Source organism: Typopeltis vanoorti, chromosome 17 (assembly GCF_054136105.1).
Source record: "Typopeltis vanoorti isolate ZY-2024b chromosome 17, IOZ_Tvanoo_1.0, whole genome shotgun sequence".
NCBI classification, from domain to species: domain Eukaryota; kingdom Metazoa; phylum Arthropoda; class Arachnida; order Uropygi; family Thelyphonidae; genus Typopeltis; species Typopeltis vanoorti.
In genome coordinates, this window is record NC_143565.1 from 99,361,464 (window position 1) to 99,385,061 (window position 23,598).

A 23,598-nucleotide genomic window follows, 5' to 3' on the forward strand; every position below is an offset into this window, starting at 1 on the left:
CTTCACATTATCTATTTTATTTTCCATACACTTTATTTCATTTTTGACCACTCTCACGAAAGTTCTGCTATGCTTTCATTACTGACACTTCTACCTATTATGCAGCAACACTATCATATACTCCTCCCCCCCCCTGGAATCCCTCTGACTGCAAGACTTGATTACTAAGTCATGGATATTTTTAATTACTTTGTGCATTTCCTTCTAATGTATGATGAAAAGGACTTAGGACAATGGTGATTAAGATATCATTGTTCAAATATGCAATATAGCATCTGTGAAACACATTCCATACAAAAAGTGAGTGCACTTTGGTTTGAAAGAGAGAGAGAGAGGTGAGAATGTGCAGGAAGTTTTGAAAGCAAATTCCAGAAATCCATGTTGAGTCGAAAGAGTGAAATGACAGACATAACAGGAATAGGTATGAAATGTGAGGTACAGGCACATAGAGGATGAAAGTAAAAGAGACAATTATTATTATAATAGCATAGATGATGTGGGGAATGAACAGTTGCCCATGAGTGAAAGAGAGAGAGAGAATGCTTATGCAGAGTCCTTCAGAGGATAAAGAGCAAGCTTGAGCAAATGAGCTAAGTGTATACTTTGCATCCCAATGTTGCCTACAAATTTAAGAATCTTACACTTTGTAATGTTGAATAGTGCTGCCCACTCATACAATCTATTCAAGTCCTCCTGCAAGGCTACAACATCTGCTTGATTTCTCATCACTTTCCCCAAGTTTTGCATCATCTGCATACAGTTGTATATTGCGAACTAAACCCATCCCGATATCATTAATATACAAATTAAATAAAAATGGTCCCAAAACAGACTCTTGGCATACCACTAATGACTTTCCTTTTTTTTGAGATAGGTATCAGCAAGTTATGTATGGGGGGAAACTATCTGATAGCCAGTTACATATCAAACTCACTAGTCTATCATCGAATCCCATCTGCTCTGGTTTAGTTACCAACTTGTGGTGTGGCAATCTATCAAAAGCCTTTGCAGAATCTAAGTATATTACTGCACATGCATCTTCCTTGACCAATACATTCATCACCAAGTTGGTAAAACATGACATCCCTTTAACAAACTCATGCTGACAAGCACAAAGAATACCACTGTTAACAATCCACTTTTGTATTCTATCTCTCACAAACCTCTCCAATACCTTAACTACAACTCCAAATATACAGATCGACATATAATTTTGAAATAATCTTCCAGATTTCAAGCTTAATCCCCTTATGTGGTCTCATTAATACTGCTAAAAATAGATTAGCATATAATTTGTCTTAGCCTTATCACCATCTATGTGAAGTGAAATGATTTTGCCTACCTTCCACTCTCCCAACTGAATTATTACTATTATTCATCTTGTGCTGTCTCTAAAGTGCCTTCTTCCAAATTTCCAGCTTAATCCTCTTATTCATCCATTTTACACCTACCTTATTCAGTCCTTTGATCTCTGGAATACATTCACACATGGATGCTATTATTTGTTTCTTTTCAGTTCCCAAGCAGCGTTTCTTTGCCACTCAACTTCTTACTCCATGCTATAACTCCAAATTGTCTTTAAAACCACCAGCCTTGTATTTCCACATTAACTTTCCCCACAGAAGTCTTCATATGGTTAGCCACAACCCAGGTGATCACTCTCACCAACTGGAAGGGATGTGCCAAATCCCACTCAAAATTCTGTGATGAAATGATCAGATCTAAAATTTTCGATCCTCATGTGCCCTCCTTTACATACTGTCTAAAATAGTTGTCTCTCAAGAACATGAGAAATTTATTTTTCTTATTCCTAAATGCCATCTCTTCATTACAGTCTGTACTGCCATAGTCAAAATCACATCCATAATGATCACCCTTCCCTTGTTCACTAATCCAAGTTGCATATACATTTCTTATCACCACCCTCCATATTCCCTTGTCTACAGCAACATCCAACTAAATATCTCTTCCTGTCAACCTCCACCTCACACCACTGCCACTATTTCCCTCTTTCATGTCTACCTTATGTGGACATAATTCCTGTGCTATCATCTGCAGCACTCCTCCTCCCTTTTTGCCTTTTATATCCTCACAAAGAAACACTGCACTCTTCCATTTCTATTATCATTAGTATATCATCTTCATTCAACTATTTCACTTATTCCAATGATTTTGGGGTGAATAAATTCAGTGAAACCATTTCATCTCCTTTATTTCTGATACTCCTGACATTTGTAAATAAATACAGCAGTCCACTTTTAGATCTATAACCAGTCCTATCCAAGTTACTTGTTGGCTGTAATTTCTCTACCACACTTGCCCTTGCCCAATCACCTTTATCACTATTTACCCCATATATCCACTCAGTCTCAACTACTCCACTCACTTCCTGATTTATTCCATTTCTAAGCTGATCTTATCTCATGTCTCCCACCCTGGCTCCCTCCCCCATTTTCCTGTTCTTCTTGCATTCCTGTTCTCTCTCTTCATCTCTCACACTAATATTGTTTCCATTGACAAGCACTTCAGATGCTTCCACACCACTCTCCTGATCTTTCACTTTATCTCTTGCTTGCATCACATACCCTGCACTTCCAAATAGCAACAGTTTCTTCAGTTCACTCACTCCAAAGAAGGCACTTTGGAGGCAGCACAAGATGAATAATGGTAATAATCAGTTGCACAAAGAGTATAAAAAGCAGGCCAGAAGAATGACTCAGTTGATAAGGAAAACAAAAGTGCGGTAAGAGCAGAAATTAGCAAATCAGGCAAAGAAAAACCCTCATGAATTTTTTCGATGTGACAAGTAGAAAGAATGATTATTGTAAGATAATGTTAATGGATGAAAGTAGGAGATTGGTAACATCTGCAGAGGCCATAGTTCAGGTATTCAGTAAGCAGTTCATCAGACTGCTCATTGTATAGAGAATGAAATGAAAGAAGACAATGGTGAGCAAACAAGAGGTATATGATTTAAGCTAGACATCAATAAGGCAACAGGACTCACTATGTGTCTTAAAGGGAATGTTCCAAGGAATTAGCATCAGCCTTTGCCTACCTGTTTAACAAGAGTCTTGAAACAGCACAAGTACCAAAGGAGTGGACGGAAAGCAAAACTGTTCCACTTCACAAAGGTGGCAATAGGGCTAAGGCAACAAATTATAAGCAGATCTGCATATCTGGCGTTGGAGAGGTTTGTGTGAGAAAGAGAGAGGATACAAAAGTGGATTGATAACAGTGGTATCCTTTTGTGCGTTTCAGCATGGGTTTGTTAAAGAGGGAGGGGTTATGTTTTACCAACTTGTTTATGTACCAGACAAAATGCATATACAGTAGTATACTTCGATTTTGCAAAAGCTTATAATAAAATGCCACAAGTTTGTAACTAAACTGAAGCAGATGGGATTAAATGATAGACTAGTGAGTTGGATAGGTAAATAGCTATCAGATAGGCATCAGCAAGTTGTGTATTGGGGAGAGGTGGAAGCACTATCTCAAAAGAGAAGTCACTAGCAGGATGTCATAGGGATCTGTTTTGGAACCAAATCAGATTTTAATGTTAAACTCATCATTAATTTGTATATTAATGATGAGTTTAATTGGTGATATACAACTATTTGGAGATGATGCAAATATGGGGAGAGGTGATGAGGAGTCAAGCAGATGTGGCCTTACAGGAAGACTGAATGGATTACATGAGGAGGCAACAGTAATTCAATGTTGGAACTGTCAATTCAATGTTGCAAGGCATAAGGTTTTGACCTGGGAATGGTAGAGGATAAGGATCTAAAGTTCAGAGGTCACATTGTACAAGTTGTGAAAACATCACATCAGACTATGGCAATGATATGGGTTCTGGTCCCATTGTATAAGGCATTGATCAAGGCCTCGTATGGATTATTGTGCACAGATTTGTTCCCCTGGTGATGAGGGTATATATTGGAGAAGGTCCAGAGAAAACTGACTAAGGTCATAAGGTCTGGTTCAATGGAGCAAACCTCTTTATTTTTAGAAGTTCAGGTCCTCCACATCATTGCCATAATCTGATATGACGCGATGTCTTCACAACTTGTGCAATGTGACCTCTGAAATTCAGATCCTTGTCCACTAAAATTTGGGATGTGGGATATGAGGACAGATTGAAAGAATACAGTTTGCAAATCCTTGAGAATAGGATGAAAAGAGCAGGATATGATTGAGACATTTAAGTTAATAAAGGGTTTTATCGAGTTAATGTGTCACCTGGTTCTACCACTTCTCCCACAGAATGGGAGAAGTGGTAGAACAAGGTGACAGACCAAGAACATGTATAAGGAGCAGCATGTAGTGCATGACAATTGGGCAATGGTTAACTGGCGAATCACAATGGGCGATGGTCATTTAAGTGACAGAAATTTAAAAATTTTTTGCATGCTTGGCAGGCATACGATTTGGCAGATTTATTTTGTAAATATTGGTAAAATATATATAAATATGGTTAAGACTTATGTTAAAAGTTTATTTTTCACTTGGTTAGATTATAATAAATTTAGTTTATTCCTTTATCCAAGTGTGAGCAAACAAAGTTTGCGCCAGAAAGTATCTTCAGGACTGGGGTAAGGTGGTACAACACCAGGCAACTTGTTGCAAAGGTGGAACAAGCTAACATCACTCCTATCTCAGTATCTCCCATAATGCAAAACATCTCCTTGCAGATATGTCTAATGTTATGCATTAAGGGAAGGGCCACTACCCAGACTAGTTTCGACCTTTATTGAGGTCTCTTCAGTGCGAGCCAGGCCCAAGTGGAGATACCAGGCAGAAGCATTAGCAAGGTCATCTCTACCTGCAGGAGTTGCCAAACGGTGTGCCACCTTTTTAATAAATTACTCTGGATTTAGAGAAAGATGTTAAAAGTTTATTTTTCACTTGGTTAGATTATAATAAATTTAGTTTAATCTTTTATCCAAGTGTTAGCAAACAAAGTTTGTGCCAGAAAGTATCTTCAGGACTGGGGTAAGGTGGTACAACACCATTTGTTAGCATTGTTAACTTTGTTTGACATGACTTTGCTAATGCTTCTGCCTGGTATCTCCACTTGGGCCTGGCTCCCACTGAAGAGACCTCAATAAAGGTCAAAACTAGTCTGGGTAGTGGCCCCTCACTTAATGCATAATATTAGACATATCTGCAAGGAGATGTGTTTTGCAATATGGGAGATACTGAGATAGCAGTAATGTTAGCTTGCTCCACCTTTGCAACGAGTTTCCCAGTGTTGTACCACCTTACCCCAGTCCTGAAGATACTTTCTGACACAAACTTTGTTTGCTCACACTTGGATAAAGGATTAAACTAAATTTATTATAATCTAACGAAGTGAAAAATAAACTTTTAACATCTTTCTCTAAATCCAGAGTAATTTATTAAAAAGTTGGTACACCATTTGGCAACTCCTACAGGTAGAGATGACTTTGCTAATGCTTCTGCCTGGTATCTCCACTTGGACCTGGCTCCCACTGAAGAGACCTCAATAAAGGTCGAAACTAGTCTGGGTAGTGGCCCTTCCCTTAATGCATAACATTAGACATATCTGCAAGGAGATGTGTTTTGCATTATGGGAGATACTGAGATAGGAGTAATGTTAGCTTGTTCCACCTTACCCCAATCCTGAAGATACTTTCTGGCGCAAACTTTGTTTGCTCACACTTGGATAAAGGATTAAACTAAATTTATTATAAGACTTATGAAGATGAGTTAGTTATAAGTTATGAACTATGAGTTATTTCCATATAATTGAAAAAAAAAAAACTAAAACTAATCTAGACCTAACAACCAAATCTGACGTAAGCTTACCTGTGTGAATTTGCCTCCGATATTCTAATTTTCGATAAATTAAAAAATTTTATTTTTTCGAAGACGAAAAATTTACTTTCGAAGAATTATATCGATATCAAAATTTATAGAATCATTTAAGAAAGAGATGGTTAAAAAAAGTGGTCTGAAAATGATTTAAAAATGAAAAGGTATAATGAAAAAATACAGTTTTTTAATTCATTTAATATTATTTTGTAATTAACAAACATATTTACACATGTTACATATATACATTAAAACAAAAAAGTATATTATTATTATTATTATTATTATTATTCAGACCTCCATGGAGTCAAAAGACTCATCGTGGGAGGTCCTTCCTAAGAACATAAAGTCTGTCAAGACTCATCGAGGGGAGGTTCCCCATAAGAAACACAAAGTCTATCATACCACTCCTTAAACTCATTGACCGTTCTTGCCCTCACCACTCTATCGGGCAATGCATTCCACGGCTCAACCACCCTCTGTGCAAAGAAACCACTCCTCACCCCTCTTGCTCACAGTTTTCTTTCGTAACTTCCAGGGATGGCCTCTTGTTATCACTCTGTGTTACCCTCACCACCTTTGCAATATGTCCACTAAACTTCAGGTTTCTAGCAATCATCAACCCCAGATCTCTTGTCTCCCCAACTTCCTCCAGTATAACTCCTCCCATAGAGTATGTAGCATCCAATTGATGTTTCCCAAACCTCAAGACCTTACATTTTGCTGCATTAAACTGACACCCCCATTCATTTGCCCATCTATCTAGCTTATTCAAATCCTCTTGCAGGGCTACCACATCTGCACTGTTACTAATAATCCTTCCCAGCTTTGCATCATCCACAAACAACTGAATATCCCCTTGCAATTCACTGGCAATGTCATTGATATAAAGTGAGCCCTGTGGGACCCCACTTGTAACCCTCTGTCTCCTTGAAACCGCTCCACCATACACAACTCTCTGATACCTATCAGACAGCCAATCCTGAATCCAGTTGACCAATCTGACATCCAGACCCATGTGCTGCAACTTAAATATCAGCTTATCATGTGGCACCCTGTCAAATGCTTTTGCTAAGTCTAAGAAAATTGCAGTATATTCCTTTCCCTCATCTAATATTCTTGTAACTTTATTATAAAAGGCTAGCATATTGCTAAAACAAGAGCACCCTTTCACAAATCCATATTGACTCTCACAGATAACATTACCCTCATCTGCCTAATATGGTTCTGCACTACTTTCTCCAAGATCTTAACAACTACTGATGACACACAGACTGATCTATAATTAGACACCTCCAGTCTGTTACCACCCTTATGCAATGGCACTATCTTACCTTCCTTCCATTCCCTGGGCACCTTTGCCAAAGCCAGACTTTCACTGAAAAGCCAGGTTAAAGGCACTGTCAGTTCTCTAGCACATTCTCTCAAAACTCGTGGTGAAATACCATCCAGTCCCAAAGCTTTATTGACATCCAGAGTTCTCAGTATCTGAAACACACTCTCCTCCTGTACCTCTAAACCTTGAACCTGCCCTATCCCTCTAGCATTAAAACTGACTCCTCCAGGATGAAATACTCCAATAAAGTGGTCATTGAACAATTCCACTATGACCTCTGCATCAGTCACTCTATTCCCATTTTTATCGCACAATATTATTCTTCCACAGTCATTTCTCCTCCTACTGGAAGGAAATTTCTTTGGATTTTCTTTGGATCTTAGGGCCAATCTCCTCTCATATTCCAGTTTCACTTTCCTTACCACACTAGTCACTCTTCTGGCCTGTGTCTTATATTCTTCACGCATCCTCTCTTCACCTGTCTCCTTATATCTCTTCCACAGCCTCTTTTTCACATGCAATTCCTGTTTAATATTGTTTGTCATCCACTTTATTCCAAATTGTGTCCTCTTCTTCACTCGTGGTATACAACTTACCATTGCTACTAACAAATATTCTTTAACAATTTCCCACGCACTAACGATATCCCGGCCTTCCAATTCCTCCCTCCATGAAACTTCCCGAAGTTGACGTCTAAGACTATTATAATCACCTGCATTATAATTCCACATAAGTTCCTGTCTCTTTGATACTCCTGCATGTCTATTCATTTTCCAAGTCAAAACCATATGGTCACTCTCTCCAACTGGTGGGAGAGATGTCATCTCAGTTATTATCAACTCTTCTGATGCTATAACCAAATCCAAAACTCTTGAACCTCTTGTTCCCTCTGTTACATGTTGCCTAAGACATTTGTCCCTCAAGAATTCTAGAAATTCCATTCCACTATTGCTACATGCATCTTCCTCTCTCCAATTTACACTACTGTAGTTAAAATCTCCCATAACAATCATTCTTCTTGCACTTGCCAAACTTAGCTGTCTAAACATTCAGAGAAACAATTTAGAAACAATAATGAAATATAACTAAATACAGTAATGAAAACTTAGCTTCGTTTTGTCTTTCACCGGTATGCATTCGATTCCGACGGTAACCAAAATATATTATATCACGACAACAACTAACTTCCAAAAAACAACCACTGAAGTACACTCGTATTCAGAGAAACAATTTAGCACTCAAAAACGTAGAAAAATGGGGGGGAAAAACAGACTATTCACCATATATGTAAGTTGCAATATATGGGGTTAGATATCAGGTTAGTAAATTAGATTGAAAATTGGTATTATGATAGATATTAGAGAGTTGTTTACAGGGGAAGCAATGTCAAGTGAAAGGAAAGTTACAAGTGGAATTCCACAGGACTCCATATGAAATTCAAAACAAAATTTTTATTTTGTTTTGAATTTCATCTTGTGGAAACAATAAGTGAGATTTTTTAAATTTTATGTTCAGACCATTCATTTAACTCATTTCTCAAAAAAATTATTATTTAAATTTGCCGGGTAGTAGATCAATAGAAAAGAATGGCGATTTTAATAAAGAAAATGATTAAAAAAAATGTATTTGTACTGCATATATGATCTATTATTTTGTCGCCCAATCCGCGCCCACTTGTCTATCGCCTAGATGATCATCATCCATTCACTGTTGCCTAGTCGACTGTGTCCAGGGATATGAGTAGAGGCATAAGGAGCAGATTCTGAGAGTCTAGAGCTACTGCACTTTATGTGAGCTGCCAACAGAATTTGGAATATGGATGAGGAGATTTTGGCATGGTTAGCCCTTTTTGGCTGAAGGTTATTAGCTTTAGTGAATCATGGCTGACAGAAAACAATATATCAGTGGGAGAGAATGTGAGACATATAGTGTTTTCAGGGAGGATAAGGAGAAAACAAGGAGGAGGGGGTTATTGCTGATAACTGATAGCTGCAATCAAAAATAGTTTAGCTGCAGGTCAGTGAAAGTAGTGTATTCAAAGCCATCTGTTGTGATACAGAAGCCAACAGTTGATTGTTGTGACAGCCCAGGAGATGGAAAGGATGATGTGAATGGTATGCATTCGCAAATAAGTTCAATGAGTGGAGGATGAATAATTATTATGGGGGGGGGGGGACTTCGCTTATGGGGAAATAGAGTGAAAGGAGAAAAGGAAAGAGAATGTATGCAAGTAATAAGGAACAATTACCTGAGGTGCATGCAATGGAACATACTTTAAGTCTGGAGTACTACAGTAGATCTAGGTAACAGGATCAGAGGATTTGCTTGTAACCAACATGACCACAATGTCCCAAATGGTGAGAGTGATGATCATGCAATCTTGACAAGAAAGTAGCTAGATCTATGGAATTTTCAGTTAAGAAGGAGTATATGTGGAATTACAGAGCTAATAATTATGAGAAACTGGGGAGACTGCTTGAACCATGACATGACATGAGAAAGAAACAGCAGAATGCACACCTAGAAAAGGAAGATAAATCAAGTGGGAGTTAAATGAATGAATAGCATCACTAATTAATGTAAATGAGATTCAGAGTGCTTCTTTTTTTTTTTTTTTTAACTGACCCCCACCAAAAGTACATTAGTACCATGGGGCGGTTAAAAATGAATTATGAATCTCAATTACAATCAAAATAATTGTCAATTTCCATTAAGTATAATGACTCATTCCAGAAATTCATGTCACTCTTTTCCAAAACTAAGAACCACTTGTTTGTGATGATTATCATGTCCATGAAACACTAAAATTCACTAAGATATTTCCTGCTTAAAACCTTAATTCTGAAATTCTGTGACAAAATAATACTTTCATCATTTTTTTTTAATTTTCTTTTATATCAAAGGTTGGTAGAGCCTCTGCTACTAATGGCTCACACAAAAAGTTAAGCAAGTTTGAGCACGGTTAGTAGTTGGAGGTATCATTCATTCTATGCTATTGGCCACTCTCCCTCGATGAGTCTTTGGACTCCCTGGAGGTGTCACATAATAACAATAATAATAATAATATCGTGTGTGTATTCATGCACATCATATACTATGGTTATACTATGGTACATGGTTATTTATGGTACCACTGTCATCAAGCTAAAAGAAAATATTAACCATTTTCAATGAAAACATGAATTTCAGAGTATACATTATACATGGAAACTGAAATTATACATATAAACGGCATACTGATGAACATAAAAAAAAAAAATTTTTTTTTAATAAAAAAAAAATCGGGGTGCTTAAGGGTCAAAGCTGTATAACTGAGAGGAGACCTCCACATAGCCTTTCAAGGAATGCGGAGAACCGACCAGGGCTTCTGACCTAATGTCCAATCCTCACCTTCTCATGGTGCACCCTGTTGGGTATCTACTTTGATACTGAACGAACGAGGATGGGCTGGCAATTTGGGATTTAGCCGACCAAATTGTATTCTTATTGGTTAAACCAAAATAAAAAAATGATGGTATAACATGAAAAAATTTCATGCCGGCTGGGGCGTCGCCCGGTTAAACAAGGCTCCCGTTGTTTTCGCCAGGTAACCAGGGCGAACAGCGAAAAGTCAGCTACTGGAACAAACCTGAAAACAAACCCCAACTCAACATCACCAGAGTTAAAGATCGGTACTATCAACGTAAGAAGCCTGAATGGCAAAGAAATGGAGCTAGATGAGGAATTAGATAAGTACCAGATCGACATAATAGGGGTGTCTGAAACAAAAAAGACCAAAACTGGTGAGATCTTTCTGAGCAATAAATACAAAATGTTATATTCAGGAAATGACAATCAAGGAAAAGAAGGAGTAGCCATAGTATTCAACACAAAATACGAGGCTAATCTTCTTGAATGGCAGTCAGTCTCAAGTAGAGTAATGTGGGCAAATATGAGAATGGGGAACTGGACAATGAGACTTATTTGTGCCTATGGTCCCACAGAAGGCTCTACTAAGGTAGAAGTGGAGTAATTTTTTGAGGCTTTAGAAAAAGCAACTGACACAATGAAAAAGGAAAAGTTGGTCCTTGTTGGGGATCTAAATAGCAGAGTAGGAAATGATTGTGAGACATACAAAAATATTTTGGGAAAATTTGGAGAAAAGAGCAAAGCTAATAATAATGGCAAATATCTGTTGGGTTTCTGCTCAGGACATGGACTGGTTATTACTAACACCACGTTCCAACATAAATATGTGCACAAATTCACATGGAGAGAAGAGGCTAGGAATAAGAAAAGTCTCATTAACTATGTTATTGTTGATAGTGATGTTTTCTCCCTGGTGCAGGACACCAGAGTGTACAGAGGATTTGAAATTGGAAGTGATCACTATTTAGTCTTGAGCAGGATAAAATTGAATTTAATATTGAAAAGAATAACATGTAAGAAAGTTTTAAAGCGAATTAAAGTTGAGCAGCTCTCAGATGTGAAGTATAGACTAAAATACAGAAAGATTATTGAAAAGAAAATGAAAGAGGTTGAGAACAGGAATCAAGCCTTGGAGATTCAGTGGCAAACTCTGAAGAAAACATTGATTCTGCCAGAGATGCATGTGGTGAGGTTGTGTGCAAGGATAAAAAAATCAGAACTCCCTGGTGGACACAGGAAGTTAAAGAGGCAGTGAAGGAAAAGAAGAAAGCATATCAAAAGTTCCAAAAAGTCAGCTTTTACTCTTACAGAATACAGAGACAAATGTAAGAAAGATAAACAGTGTGTAAAACTAACTAAACGAAAGTCATGGGAGGACTTTGGCAAGAATATAGAAAATAAATATCAAGAAGGTGGCAAAATATTCTGGAGGTTGTTGAAGAAGCTTAGGAATGGAGGAAAGAGTACTGTAAAAGCAGTTAGAGATGATAAAGGTGACATGAAAATGGTAGAAAAAGATATCCTTGAAGTATGGAGTAATTACTTTGAAAAACTGCTAAATGAAACAAGCAGTGATGATAGCACAGTGATAAAAAACACTGACCAGGCATGCAGTCAGGAATACATATCCATACTTGAAGTAGAAAAAAGCCATTAAAGGCGTGAAATGTGAAAAGGCAGCTGGAGTAAATGATATTCAACCAGAAATGCTGAAGTGTAGTGGTATAAGAGTCTTACAGTGGCTGCACTGCACAGTTCAGAAAGCCTGGACAGAGGGACAAATTATCGATGATTGGAGTAGAGCTCTCATAGTACCCATATATAAAAAGGGAAATAAAACTGAATTTGAGAATTACAGAGGTATTTCCCTACTGAGTGTTCCTGGAAAGATCTATGTAAGTATACTTGAGAAACAGTTGAGAAGAATTGTGGAAGAAAAGCTTGGTGAAGAACAAGCTGGATTCAGGCCAAATAAAGGCTGTCAGGATCAGATCTTCACTTTATGACAAATAGTCGAGAAAGCATGGAAATATAACAAAGATCTGTATTTGTAAGTTTTGTTGATTTGGAAAAGGCATATGACAAGGTGCCAAGAGAGAAGCTATTCAATACGCTGCAGTTATATGGTGTCAACGGGGCATTATATCAAGCAATACTTAGTCTTTATTTGAGTTGTAGGTCAGCAGTTAGAATTTAAGGAAGTACAGGAAGATGGTTTAATGTTAAATCTGGTGTGAGACAAGAATGTACATTATCCCCTCTGTTATTCATTATCTATATGGATCACATTATGAAGGAAAGTGGTATTAAACCTGATATCAAAATTGGAGATGTTAATGTCAGCTCTTTGCTTTATGCGGATGATGTTATACTTCTAAATAAATCCGCTACAAGTCTGCAAGATTCTCTGACTAAATTCAATTGCTGTTGTAATAGATATGGTATGAAGGTCAGCAATAAAAAGACAAAGACAATGAAAATAGGCAGAATCATTGAAAATGTCAAATGTGTTGTGAATGGAGAACCTGTGGAACAAGTAAAACATTTCAGCTACTTAGGCACGATTTTTACTGAAGATGGTAAATTAAATATAGAAATAGACAACAGAATCAGCAAAGCTGGTATGGTGGGAAGTCAATTGAATAGATTCATATGGAATAAGAAAGAAATTAGTCGGAACACTAAATTAGCTGTATACAAGACAGTGTTCAAACCAGTTTTAACTTATGGATCTGAGAGCTGGGTCAGAAGTAAAACACTTGACCAAAGACTAGAGACCGCAGATATGAGAGTCCTGAGAAAGATTAGAGGCGTGAACAGATGGCATCAATGGCAATATCATATTAAAAACGAGGATATTAGGAAAGAACTTGACATTGTCAGCATCCAGGAATGCGTTAGCAGAGCTAATCTCAGGTGGTATGGTCACTTAAATAGAATGGGAGAGGAAAGATAAGAAAACAAGTGTTCTCTGCCAGGTTAGCAGGAAAACGACCCAGAGGAAGACCAAGATATAGGTGGATTGATACGGCACAAAGTGCCTTAGACGATAGAAATATAAGATCTGATAATGTTGGAGTCTTGACAAATAACAGACTGATTTGGAGGAAAATTGTAGATAGGAAGTTAGTAATGATGTAATTTTTTCATGTAGTACTGTCATATCCTGTACACCCTTTGAGGGTACATGGCAGGAATTTGATGATGATGATGATGATGATGAAAAAAAAAATCAACTGATATAGCTATAGCATATGGAAGACTGACTTTAGTAGCTGGAGATAAAACATGACTCATATCTGCTGAAGATATGATAGAAATGTTTAATGAGTATTTTGTTAGTGTATTTCATGTATGGAGGGTATAAAAGTAGTGTTAAATAGCAATATGAAGGAGGACAGAAAACTGACAGTTAAAGAATGGAAAGTGTTTAGAATATTAAGTAACCTTGATGCTGTGGGAATGGATGGGATATCATGTATATTAAGGGAATGTGCAAAAGAGTTGGCAGTACCCTGAACTTGTTGTTCAACAGAAGTCTGGCAACAGGAACAGTCCCAGAATAGTGAAAAGAAGGAAAAATAGTGTCACTGGCATAAAGGATAATCCAAGTCAGTAGTGTCAAACTATAGGCCAGTGTGTACATCAAGTGTAATGGTGAAGATGTTATAGACAGAATACAAACCTGGATGGATGAAAATTTCTACACTCTACAAAAAAAAAGTTACATTTTTTTTTTATTTTCTCCCCATCCAAATTTCTAAAATACCAATCACACAGTTTTTGAAGTGTTAGCACAGACATTCACAAATAAACATCCAAATGACAATTCACATATTTGATAATTCTCCTTATCAAATGTGATGTCATAACAATAATCAGTGTTGGTGAAAAATTTGTGGGTGTGCAATAGACAGATTCTGTTGTAAAAGTATTATTTGTGTCCAGAGAATACATTTTTAAGCACCAAAGGAACCATTGTATGCAATGCCAAAGTTCTATCGACGAAGATTGAAAGAATGTCTCGACACGAAATTCCGAAATTAGCATGTCATGCAGACATCACACGGTAAGTCATACTGTTCTATCCAATATAAACTACTTTCAGAAATCATTTTTGGTTTTTCAGATATTATTATGCGACACCTCCAAGGATTCGTCACGGGAAAGCATTCTATTTCGATATAAACGAAATAAATTTCGTAATAATAACCTATTATTAACTATATTTATTCTGATTATATTATCCATTATCCTCTGTTTATGTATTATAATAACTATATTAATACACAGAATGTAGTGTATTAATACACATTCAAATATTAATTTAATAACTACAAATACTTTAAAGCTCATTTGACTCTAGTGGGACATAAACATAACAGTAAAGTATGTGAACAATCAGCTGTATATATGTCACAACTGAAAGCTTAAATAAAGGAATGAATGATCAAAATATGTCTTTGTTGTTGTTTTTTGCTAAACGTTTAAAATTTTTATTAATTAAATGTTTCATTCATTTTCACAAACATATAAAGTATGAAACCCTTAGTCATCGAGTCGCAAAAACACCCTACCTCAACATCGAGATATAAGTCCTTGATGGATCCTTTGCCTTTGTACAATTCCACAGTCAGCTGTTCGAGAGTCAACTTTTCTTGTAAAAGATGGCCAATATAGTAATGTAAAAAGAAGCGACAGGTAGTTTTTTTCACCGAATCCGACCATGGGAAGCACCAGGCCATTATTTCATTTCATTAATTTATATACAAAATTAACATATCTTTAGTTAAATAAACAAAAGAGTTTTTAAAACATATACACGCAGTTAAGACATTGCACATCACACGCTACCCCAATCAATCACGGAGCCACTGAACCCGTGACCAGTATAAACAGAACACCATGCCTTCAGGTTGATGACGTTATATTACTTATCACAATTACCACTAGGGGCAGGACAAGAGAGTACAGTGCGCAAGTCGAAACACCAGACAGATAATAATATGTCTTTACGCTAGAACTTACTGCCATTTAAGATCATTGCTACAAGGAAGATCGCGTTTGTGTCGAGCTCGGTTATAAAAAAAAAAGAAGAAAAAAAAACAGGCTTAAAGATGGATCCGAACACCAACCTCGCTACTACAACTTTTAAATGGAAAAAGTCATATTCGAAACAACTATGTTATGGTAACACTGAAGGTATGTGGAACAGCCAAAAGACTACAATCCATCAGTTCTTCAAAAAGAACATCAAGAGATGGCTTTTCGCTTTATGCTGCCAGCATGCGATACTCATTTGCTGTCGGCTTCGCGGTTTCTTGTGTGAGGGAGAGACATAATTAGAAACATGGAACCAAAGAAGAGTGTGAAATAACTTTGGTGGGGAAAGCATTTCAACACCAAATGGATATTGAACAACTAACTATTCAGTTTATCATAAAAGCGGAGACTGTGTGTGTGTGTGTGTGTGTGTGTGTGTGTGTGTGTGTGTGTGTGTGTGTGTGTGTGTGTGTGTGTGTGTGTGTGTGTGTGTGTGTGTGTGTGTGTGTGTGTGTGTGTGTGTGTGGAGAAATGGCATGTTTTCTCAGCTGGAGTCTGCTTCTAATGCTTTGCAAGAATTCTTTTGTTGTTGATCCGTTTTTTGATGCCTTCCATTCTTCTTCGCACATGTCATGTCTAGGCTTTTCTCTTCTGCAAGTGTTTTTATAGCAGATTTCGAGTACTTTTGGATCAGTATCCGCGTTCACCCAGCAGAACTTGATTTTCCAGCCCTCTAGAGTGAGATTTCGAACCAGATTTCTTGTCTGTTCTATTAATGCAATATGGTTGTTCTGGTTTTTTATGCCGTCTATAGTGCTTCTACTATCACTGTAAATTGTTGCTGTCTTTTGATGAGAAGTGTTGAGCTCTAATTCCTGGAGACATGTAAGTGAATGAACTATAGCAAGTTGTTCTGCTTAGTTGTTAGAACAGAGAGGATGCAGTCTAGAGCAGCGTTCTTGTATGATAGACTGTCTGTTGTATGCAGTGAAAGAACTATCGATGTTCCCTTCGGTTTTGCTTTCGTCAGTGTATATTTGGAATTCGTCACTTTCAGAGCTCTCCTTCTTAATATTTGTTTTGTTTGCTGGGTGAGACCACTTACTGTAGTGAAGCGGACGTTCTTAGCAATTTGGATCGATGTTGCAACATTCATTATATCTTCCGGAAGTGACGTCATATATAATAGATAATTCTTGTATTTTCAGGCAGATCGGTGTTAGAACTGCAATAACACGAGCTGCCTCGAAAGATATTGTCCTGTATCCTTTAATTATACGTATGGCTATAAGGCGTTGAACTCTGTTTAGTTTATCTTTGATTTTAGTGTATGTTTCCAGACAGGTGCAGCATAAGATATCAGTGGTAGTATAGCTCCGGTATATACAGTATTGTTTTCAGCGCTAGTTGGCCTAATCCCCACTTAATCCTTGCCGACTTAGCTAGGAGGTTTACTATTTGTAAGCTTTTTTCGGTAACATATGAGATGTGCTTATTGAAGATAGATTTTTCGTCTGTTGTTATTCCTAGGTATTTTAGCTCACTGGCTACCTCGAGAACTTCTCCGTTTAGGAAGACTGTTACAGGTTGTTTTGATTTTTTGCGTGAGATATGGAGCACTCTAGACTTGGTGCTATTGAAGGTAACTTTTTTCTCGCGTGCCCGCTCTGCAATTTTAAAGAGTTCTTCGTTGGCCGTTAGTTCTAACTGTCATAGCCTTCGCCGATAATAATGATTCGGGGACGCCGTCGCGTCCCCGAATCATTATTATCGGCGAAGGCTATGACTTTTGTTTCAGTAATGAAAAGAAGTCTTAAAAGTGAGTCGTATCGTACTGGATGCTTTAGAAACGTAGCCCACAGCAGGAACCTTGCGGACAGCCTCGTTTGACTTTTTTCGTTACAGTTGTTTCGTGTGTGTGTGTGTGTGTGTGTGTGTGTGTGTGTGTGTGTGTGTGTGTGTGTGTGTGTGTGTGTGTGTGTGTGTGTGTGTGTGTGTGTGTGTGTGTGTGTGTGTGTGTGTGTGTGTGTGTGTGTGTGTGTGTGTGTGTGTGTGTGTGTGTACATATATATGTATATATTCAAGATACCAAGTAATTATATATTCAAGATACAGGTAATTTTATATAAACTTGGTTTTTAATCCTAGGATTAAAAACCAAGTTTATATAAAATTACCTGTATCTTGAATACATAATATACCCAAGTTAAAAAACTTTCTAGATATATATATATAGACATACATTATATATATATATATATATATATATATATATATAAGATTAATCTCCGCATTCAAGCATAGAGTTTATATACACATTGACTGTTAAATATAATAGTTACAAGATTAATTGAAAACAACAAAGTCAATTTTACGATTATTTATTATTGTGTTTTCTAAATATATTTATTTTAGTTAATATTATTTGTAATAACTAATGAGCCTCATACCCAACTGGTACATACATTCACAAACAGTCACACCCTAAATTCATCGCCGCAAATATAAATGAGAACGACTTTTCGTCGAATCTGCTTCTGCCTTAAAAAACTATCCAAACCTCAACAAATTTGGATGCATTAAACCAGCGCTTCCCAAACTGTGGGACCTTAGTTTTGTTGAGGGGGGGGGCATGAAATAATGAAAACAAATATAAAATGTTTTAAGACTAAGTGTGTACCATGTCAAATGCGTATGTAAGATGCTAAAACGTAATATTTGCATTTGATTTTTGCAATATTCGCTATGTATGTTTTGTACTGAATATAAATACAATAAATATTATAGTAATATATGTCTGTATTAATTTTTTGTTTTCAATGGGGGCTGTGAAATATTTTAATTTTTCCAAGGGGATTTTTACAACCATAAGTTTGGGAAGCATTGCATTAAACCATTCTAAATTTGGGAAGCTTTCATTCTCCGTAATTCAGCCCACAGTCAAGGACATCCATTTTAGCCGACTAGGGGACACTATTTAGGACACTAGTTCTTAATCTTTTTTTGCCTGGCGCCCCCTTTCAACTATTTGTATGGCCTGGCGCCCCCTAATCAATTTTACATTAAGTTAATGACTCAATAAGATAATTATAATATATTATTAGGCAAACCTAAATTACCATCAACATATTTGAACTGATAGTTAGTTAAAAATTAATGACTTTGATACAAATTAATTTTTACTCAAAAAAGATGTAAACTTATTGTATTAATAAGCCAATCATTAATGGCTATCCTGAGCCCAATGAGATCCTGCTAATTTTTCAACATCAGGTTCAATGTTCGACGAACGAAGTCTCAAATCTCCTCTTTCACTTATTTCCGATCTATTTCGCTGCTAACAATGGCAACACCACGCTGAATCTTTTCTCAACCAAATATGAAGAAGGAAAAGCAATGAGCAGTAATTTTATGTCTTGCCAAAACTGAGGATACTTGCATTGCCTGTTTGGCCAGAATCTTTCATACTCATACTGTTGAAATTGTACTTGAGCTTCAAAATCATTTTTTAAGTCAAAAAATTCTTCACACAAATTTGGATGAACAGAAGTGGCAGCAGAAAGAATTGGATTTATTACTCAATCAGATATTTTATCCTCATCAAACTCTTTGAAACTGATCATCAAGTCTTCTTTTAGTGTCAGAAGATGGAAACAATAACAATCCAAATCTGTATCTAATATTAAATCATCATTTATTATTTGTAGACTTGGGAACTGCAGAAAATCTCATCTTGCAATTAAGTCCAGGACGATTTTTAAATTTAGTCTTTAGTTCGCGAAAGTACTCCGGATTCTTTTTTTTTTTTTTTTTTTGCTTTATTTGTATGCTTTGTTCTTAAATGTTCAATCATTTTTGAAGGCTTCATTCCTTCGTTTTTTCACATATTAAGCACATTGGTAACTGCTCATTATTTATAGACGGAATAACTCAATATTTTAAATATTCACTTGAATATTGACAACACTTTCTTTTTTTCCTTCATTTTAATGGGCTACAGCGCTACACAATATCAACGAAGTGCGCCACACGATACCACGGGCCAGATGTAAACTGCAAACCAGGGTTGTCAGATGGGCGTTAGGAAATGTAGCAGGTAAAACTTATAAAAGTAGTGGATTCTGTTAAAAAAAAAATAACCCAAATAAATAATTTCAATGTAGAAAATTCAGACCAAAAAGTAGCCCAATAACTTAACTATCAATGTAAAAATTCTAAAAAATAAGTAGCGAATAAATTCGAACAATATTGCCAGACATAAAATATAAATAGGGATGCTAGATTAAATAAGGAATTTTTGCTTTTATTATTTTAGTAGTATTATAACGCTTACCGTCCCCCTCATCTCCCCCTAACCCCTTACAGCCCCTTAAGCTTTCACAGCGCCCCCAGGTTAAGGACCACTGATTTAGGACCGTAGACTTCCTTTCAGTTGACATGTTTCAGCCTTATTACTAGGTGTAGCCTTATGCCTGCGTGCATATATTATATTATACAGTGTTCCATGGTGATGGTAATTTGTCTTTGCCAAAATATTCAGAGCATCAATTAAATTTATTTTAGTTAATATGAGACTACGTGTAATTTCCACAAAAAATACAATTATGGTTCTAGTCAGGTAAATAAACAGGAAATTTCCTTTTTTTTTTTTTTTTGTGGTGATAATGTTGTTGGTGGATTGGAAGCTGGATTATGATGCTGTTGGAACAATTCCTCCTCAACCAGGAATATTTCATTTTATTCGTGTTGGAAGAGGATAAAGGTATTTGTTTCATGACGATAATGCTCGTGGAGAAGACGGCTTTATTTTGTTTAAAGGCTGCAAGCAGGTGATCGGTTGCTTCTCTCAGTGAAGGCGTCATGTTGTCTACTCTTGTATAATAATAATAATAATTAAATATAATAAGTAACACCTTTTATTTCCTTATAGGGAGTAGGAAGGGCCTTTAAACCCTATCTAGCGGTTTTGGAGACGAAGTGGGCGGTTAAATCTCCACCGGTAGCCTTTCAGAGATAGCTGGCCCATGTCTATCACTAATTATAGGCAGCCACCAATGAAGAGACTGGCAAACAAGTGTTGCCATCTCTTGGTACCTAACCCTAACAGGAATACTGTCTGAAATAATGTGGGTTCTAAGTTCTGTTTTCTTAAGTTTACAGGACGAAAAACCCAAGTTTCTGGGAGAAAAAACCCATTTGCCCTTGCCAGAGATCAACTAACTCGTTAACCGGTAGAAGAAAGACTTAGAATAAGTTCCTCGAGTCGGCGGCTAGACCTGAACTATAAGTCTATCTTCGGGCAGCCTAGCACAGAGGACGCAACCACCACTTCCACTAAGCTACTATTCTTGTGTGTAGAAGATAAAAATTATATATCATTGCTTTCAGTGAAAAAGTGATAGTTGCAGTGGTTGCTAACGTCTACATAGACAAGACTGAAGTATTCTTAATGCAACCAGCCGTGGGTTAAAACTACAGTGTTCCGAGATGAATGGATCAATTTTCTATTAGCAGTCACTCCACATAAATGTGACGAAATATTTCGTTTCTTTTGAAAAAGAGGTATTTCTTTGATAATTCCCATGAAATTTATTATGTAGTATACTAGTGGTGGAGAGGACGTTGTGCCATATTTTCCACTGTACATCAGCATCAGATTTAATGACTCTACTTCGGTAAGGCAGATCCCAGGTAAACAGATATTGCTGAGATGAAGGATTCTCTGAAGCTGCTTTCTTCGATGAGTTGAGTGCCTCTATAATATTACCGATTTGCAACAGATATTGAGGAGTCAGGTTTTCTGCTAGTTTTGGAAAGCCTGCTTCAGATGCGATTTCTGGCATGGCTATCTGAATCTCGGATTTAATTGTGTCCACTGTTCAGTTTGGGTCCCATATTCAAAGGCTGCAAGGGACTATGGACAGCACCATGTTAGGTATGAAGATAAAATGCCTGCTATGACTCACATCAACTACATGCAGGGAAGAAAAGCTGTTTGTGATGGGACTTCTTATCATCTTATTGTGGTTCCCATATTCAAGGGTTGCTAGGGACTGTGGGCCTTGTGAGGTTTGGTGTAAAATGTCTGCTATGACTCACACCAACTCCATGCATGGAGGAAAAGCTGTTTGTAGTAGGACTCCTTATCATGTTATTGTGGAAGAGAGGCTTCTTGAGCATTTTAGGGAGACAGGCTGCTTGCAACATATAAAGGATTCAGGCTTTTCCACCTTTGAAGAGCATCTCTGTAAAAGTGATCAGCTGTATCAGCATATGCACTATTGTTATTCTCAGAACAATAGAGACGGAGACGTCTCTGATGGGAGAAAAGAAGATATGCTCTGGTCTGTTCATATCGCTTTTGATGACGTTGACTGAACAAGGGGATGAAAGGTTGTTGCTTTATAGTCGACTGATATCAGCTCTGTCTCCCTTATCAAGAAGACAGAGTTGGATGTAGGAGAACCAGTTTAACCAAAAGCAGGTTAGAACAAAACCAACACATGACAATGTGTTGGTTTTGTTCCATATAAATCGCAAATTTCAGATTGGATTTTCTAAACGAACTAAATTTTCTAGGAGAAGATTCTAGCTCCTCTGGGAGGAGCTAGAATCTTCAGCACATTAGACAAAAGAATCCCACTTTCGATCACCTTCTCGTGATTTAGTTGTTTCTTAGCATAATAGAAAAATAAATAAAGGCATGAAGCACAAAGTGATCACTGACTGATATATTAAATTCTTTGGCAGTGTCACTCAGTTTATTGTATGTGCAATTTCTGTTTAAGGCATCTGCATGATTTGATGCAATACATTTGCAAACTGCCTTAGCAGGACAGCTGACCAAATTTAACCTTGCTTATGTAACATGTTATTTGTTCCTTACATTTATTAAATGGCAACGAATTTCTGCCATTTAATAAATTCCAGGTAGTTATCCTTAACATCATGCTGCATACATCCAAGTATACCATGTTTTCATTCCTGTCATCTTGCAACTGATGGTGGAGGTATATGCTGCTCATGTTGGTTGGTTGTTTAAGGTTTATTGGCGCAAGAACAGCAAAGCTCAATTTGCACCATAACAAAAGTTATAGGATGAGCATGTAATGCTACCTCCTAGTCTTATGCCGTAACCGACGATATGAACACGCTCCTAATCAACCCTTTCTAAAGAGAGATGCCATTGTCATCTTGCCATTTCCTGTTGTTGTTATTTTATCTTTTTTTTTAAACATCTTCGCAATTTATAGTCAAAATTTGCAGAGTAACAATAATTCCATATTCAGTATGTTTAATTAATTTTCACTATATCACTATATAAATATCATTAAAGGTTAATGATCAATAATAGCCATAACAACATGATATAGTTATTATTGGCTATGGTAAATGAGAATTTAGCATATATTCTTAACTTGACATTTATTTTCATTCAAGGTTTAGAGTAATAAATGATAATAATTAGCAGTAATACTATCAACAGCTATTAAAATCAAAGACAAACTTTTTTGTCTAACATAAAAAAAAAATACATACAAGAATGTTCTTTTTGAACATGTGTGTGTGTCATTTGAACTATATTTATATTTTTAAAGTAGCGACCAACCTTTTCAGGCATGGGAAATGGATTTCACAGGATATATGATTGGAAAAGACCCGAGTATGATTCTGGTCGTGACGAGAAGAATCTTTATATAGGCTTTTTCAACTGAATGTGAGGATCTCATACGGAGGTAGCAGAAGTTTATATATATATATATTTCTCTCTCTCTCTCTATCGCTCTCTCTTTCTTCGTCTCCCGGACTAAAGTTTTTCATTCCGCATACAGGAAAACCGGCGTTGAGAACACATGCAATTCACAGACAAAAAATACGGTTGGCGGTGGTGGTGTAGTGGGCTGTATGTGTATTGATGGTAGTATTGTCGTTGTATAGTTGGAGGATTAAGTAGAGGAGACGGTATGTTTGTG

The 23,598-nt window shown here is 36.8% G+C and overlaps 1 protein-coding gene across 1 annotated transcript in view; it reads right to left on the reverse strand.

Moving 5' to 3' along the window:
* The window catches only part of Atg2 (Autophagy-related 2), a 616,887-nt gene extending 601,442 nt beyond the window's left edge, over positions 1 to 15,445 (reverse strand). Inside the window, exon 1 of the mRNA XM_090407292.1 lies at positions 15,160 to 15,445. Within this exon, the coding sequence (XP_090263418.1) occupies positions 15,160 to 15,327 (168 nt within the window). The 5' untranslated portion in view covers positions 15,328 to 15,445. The remainder of the gene's footprint in view (positions 1 to 15,159) is intronic.
* Between the last annotated feature and the right edge of the window lie 8,153 nt (positions 15,446 to 23,598).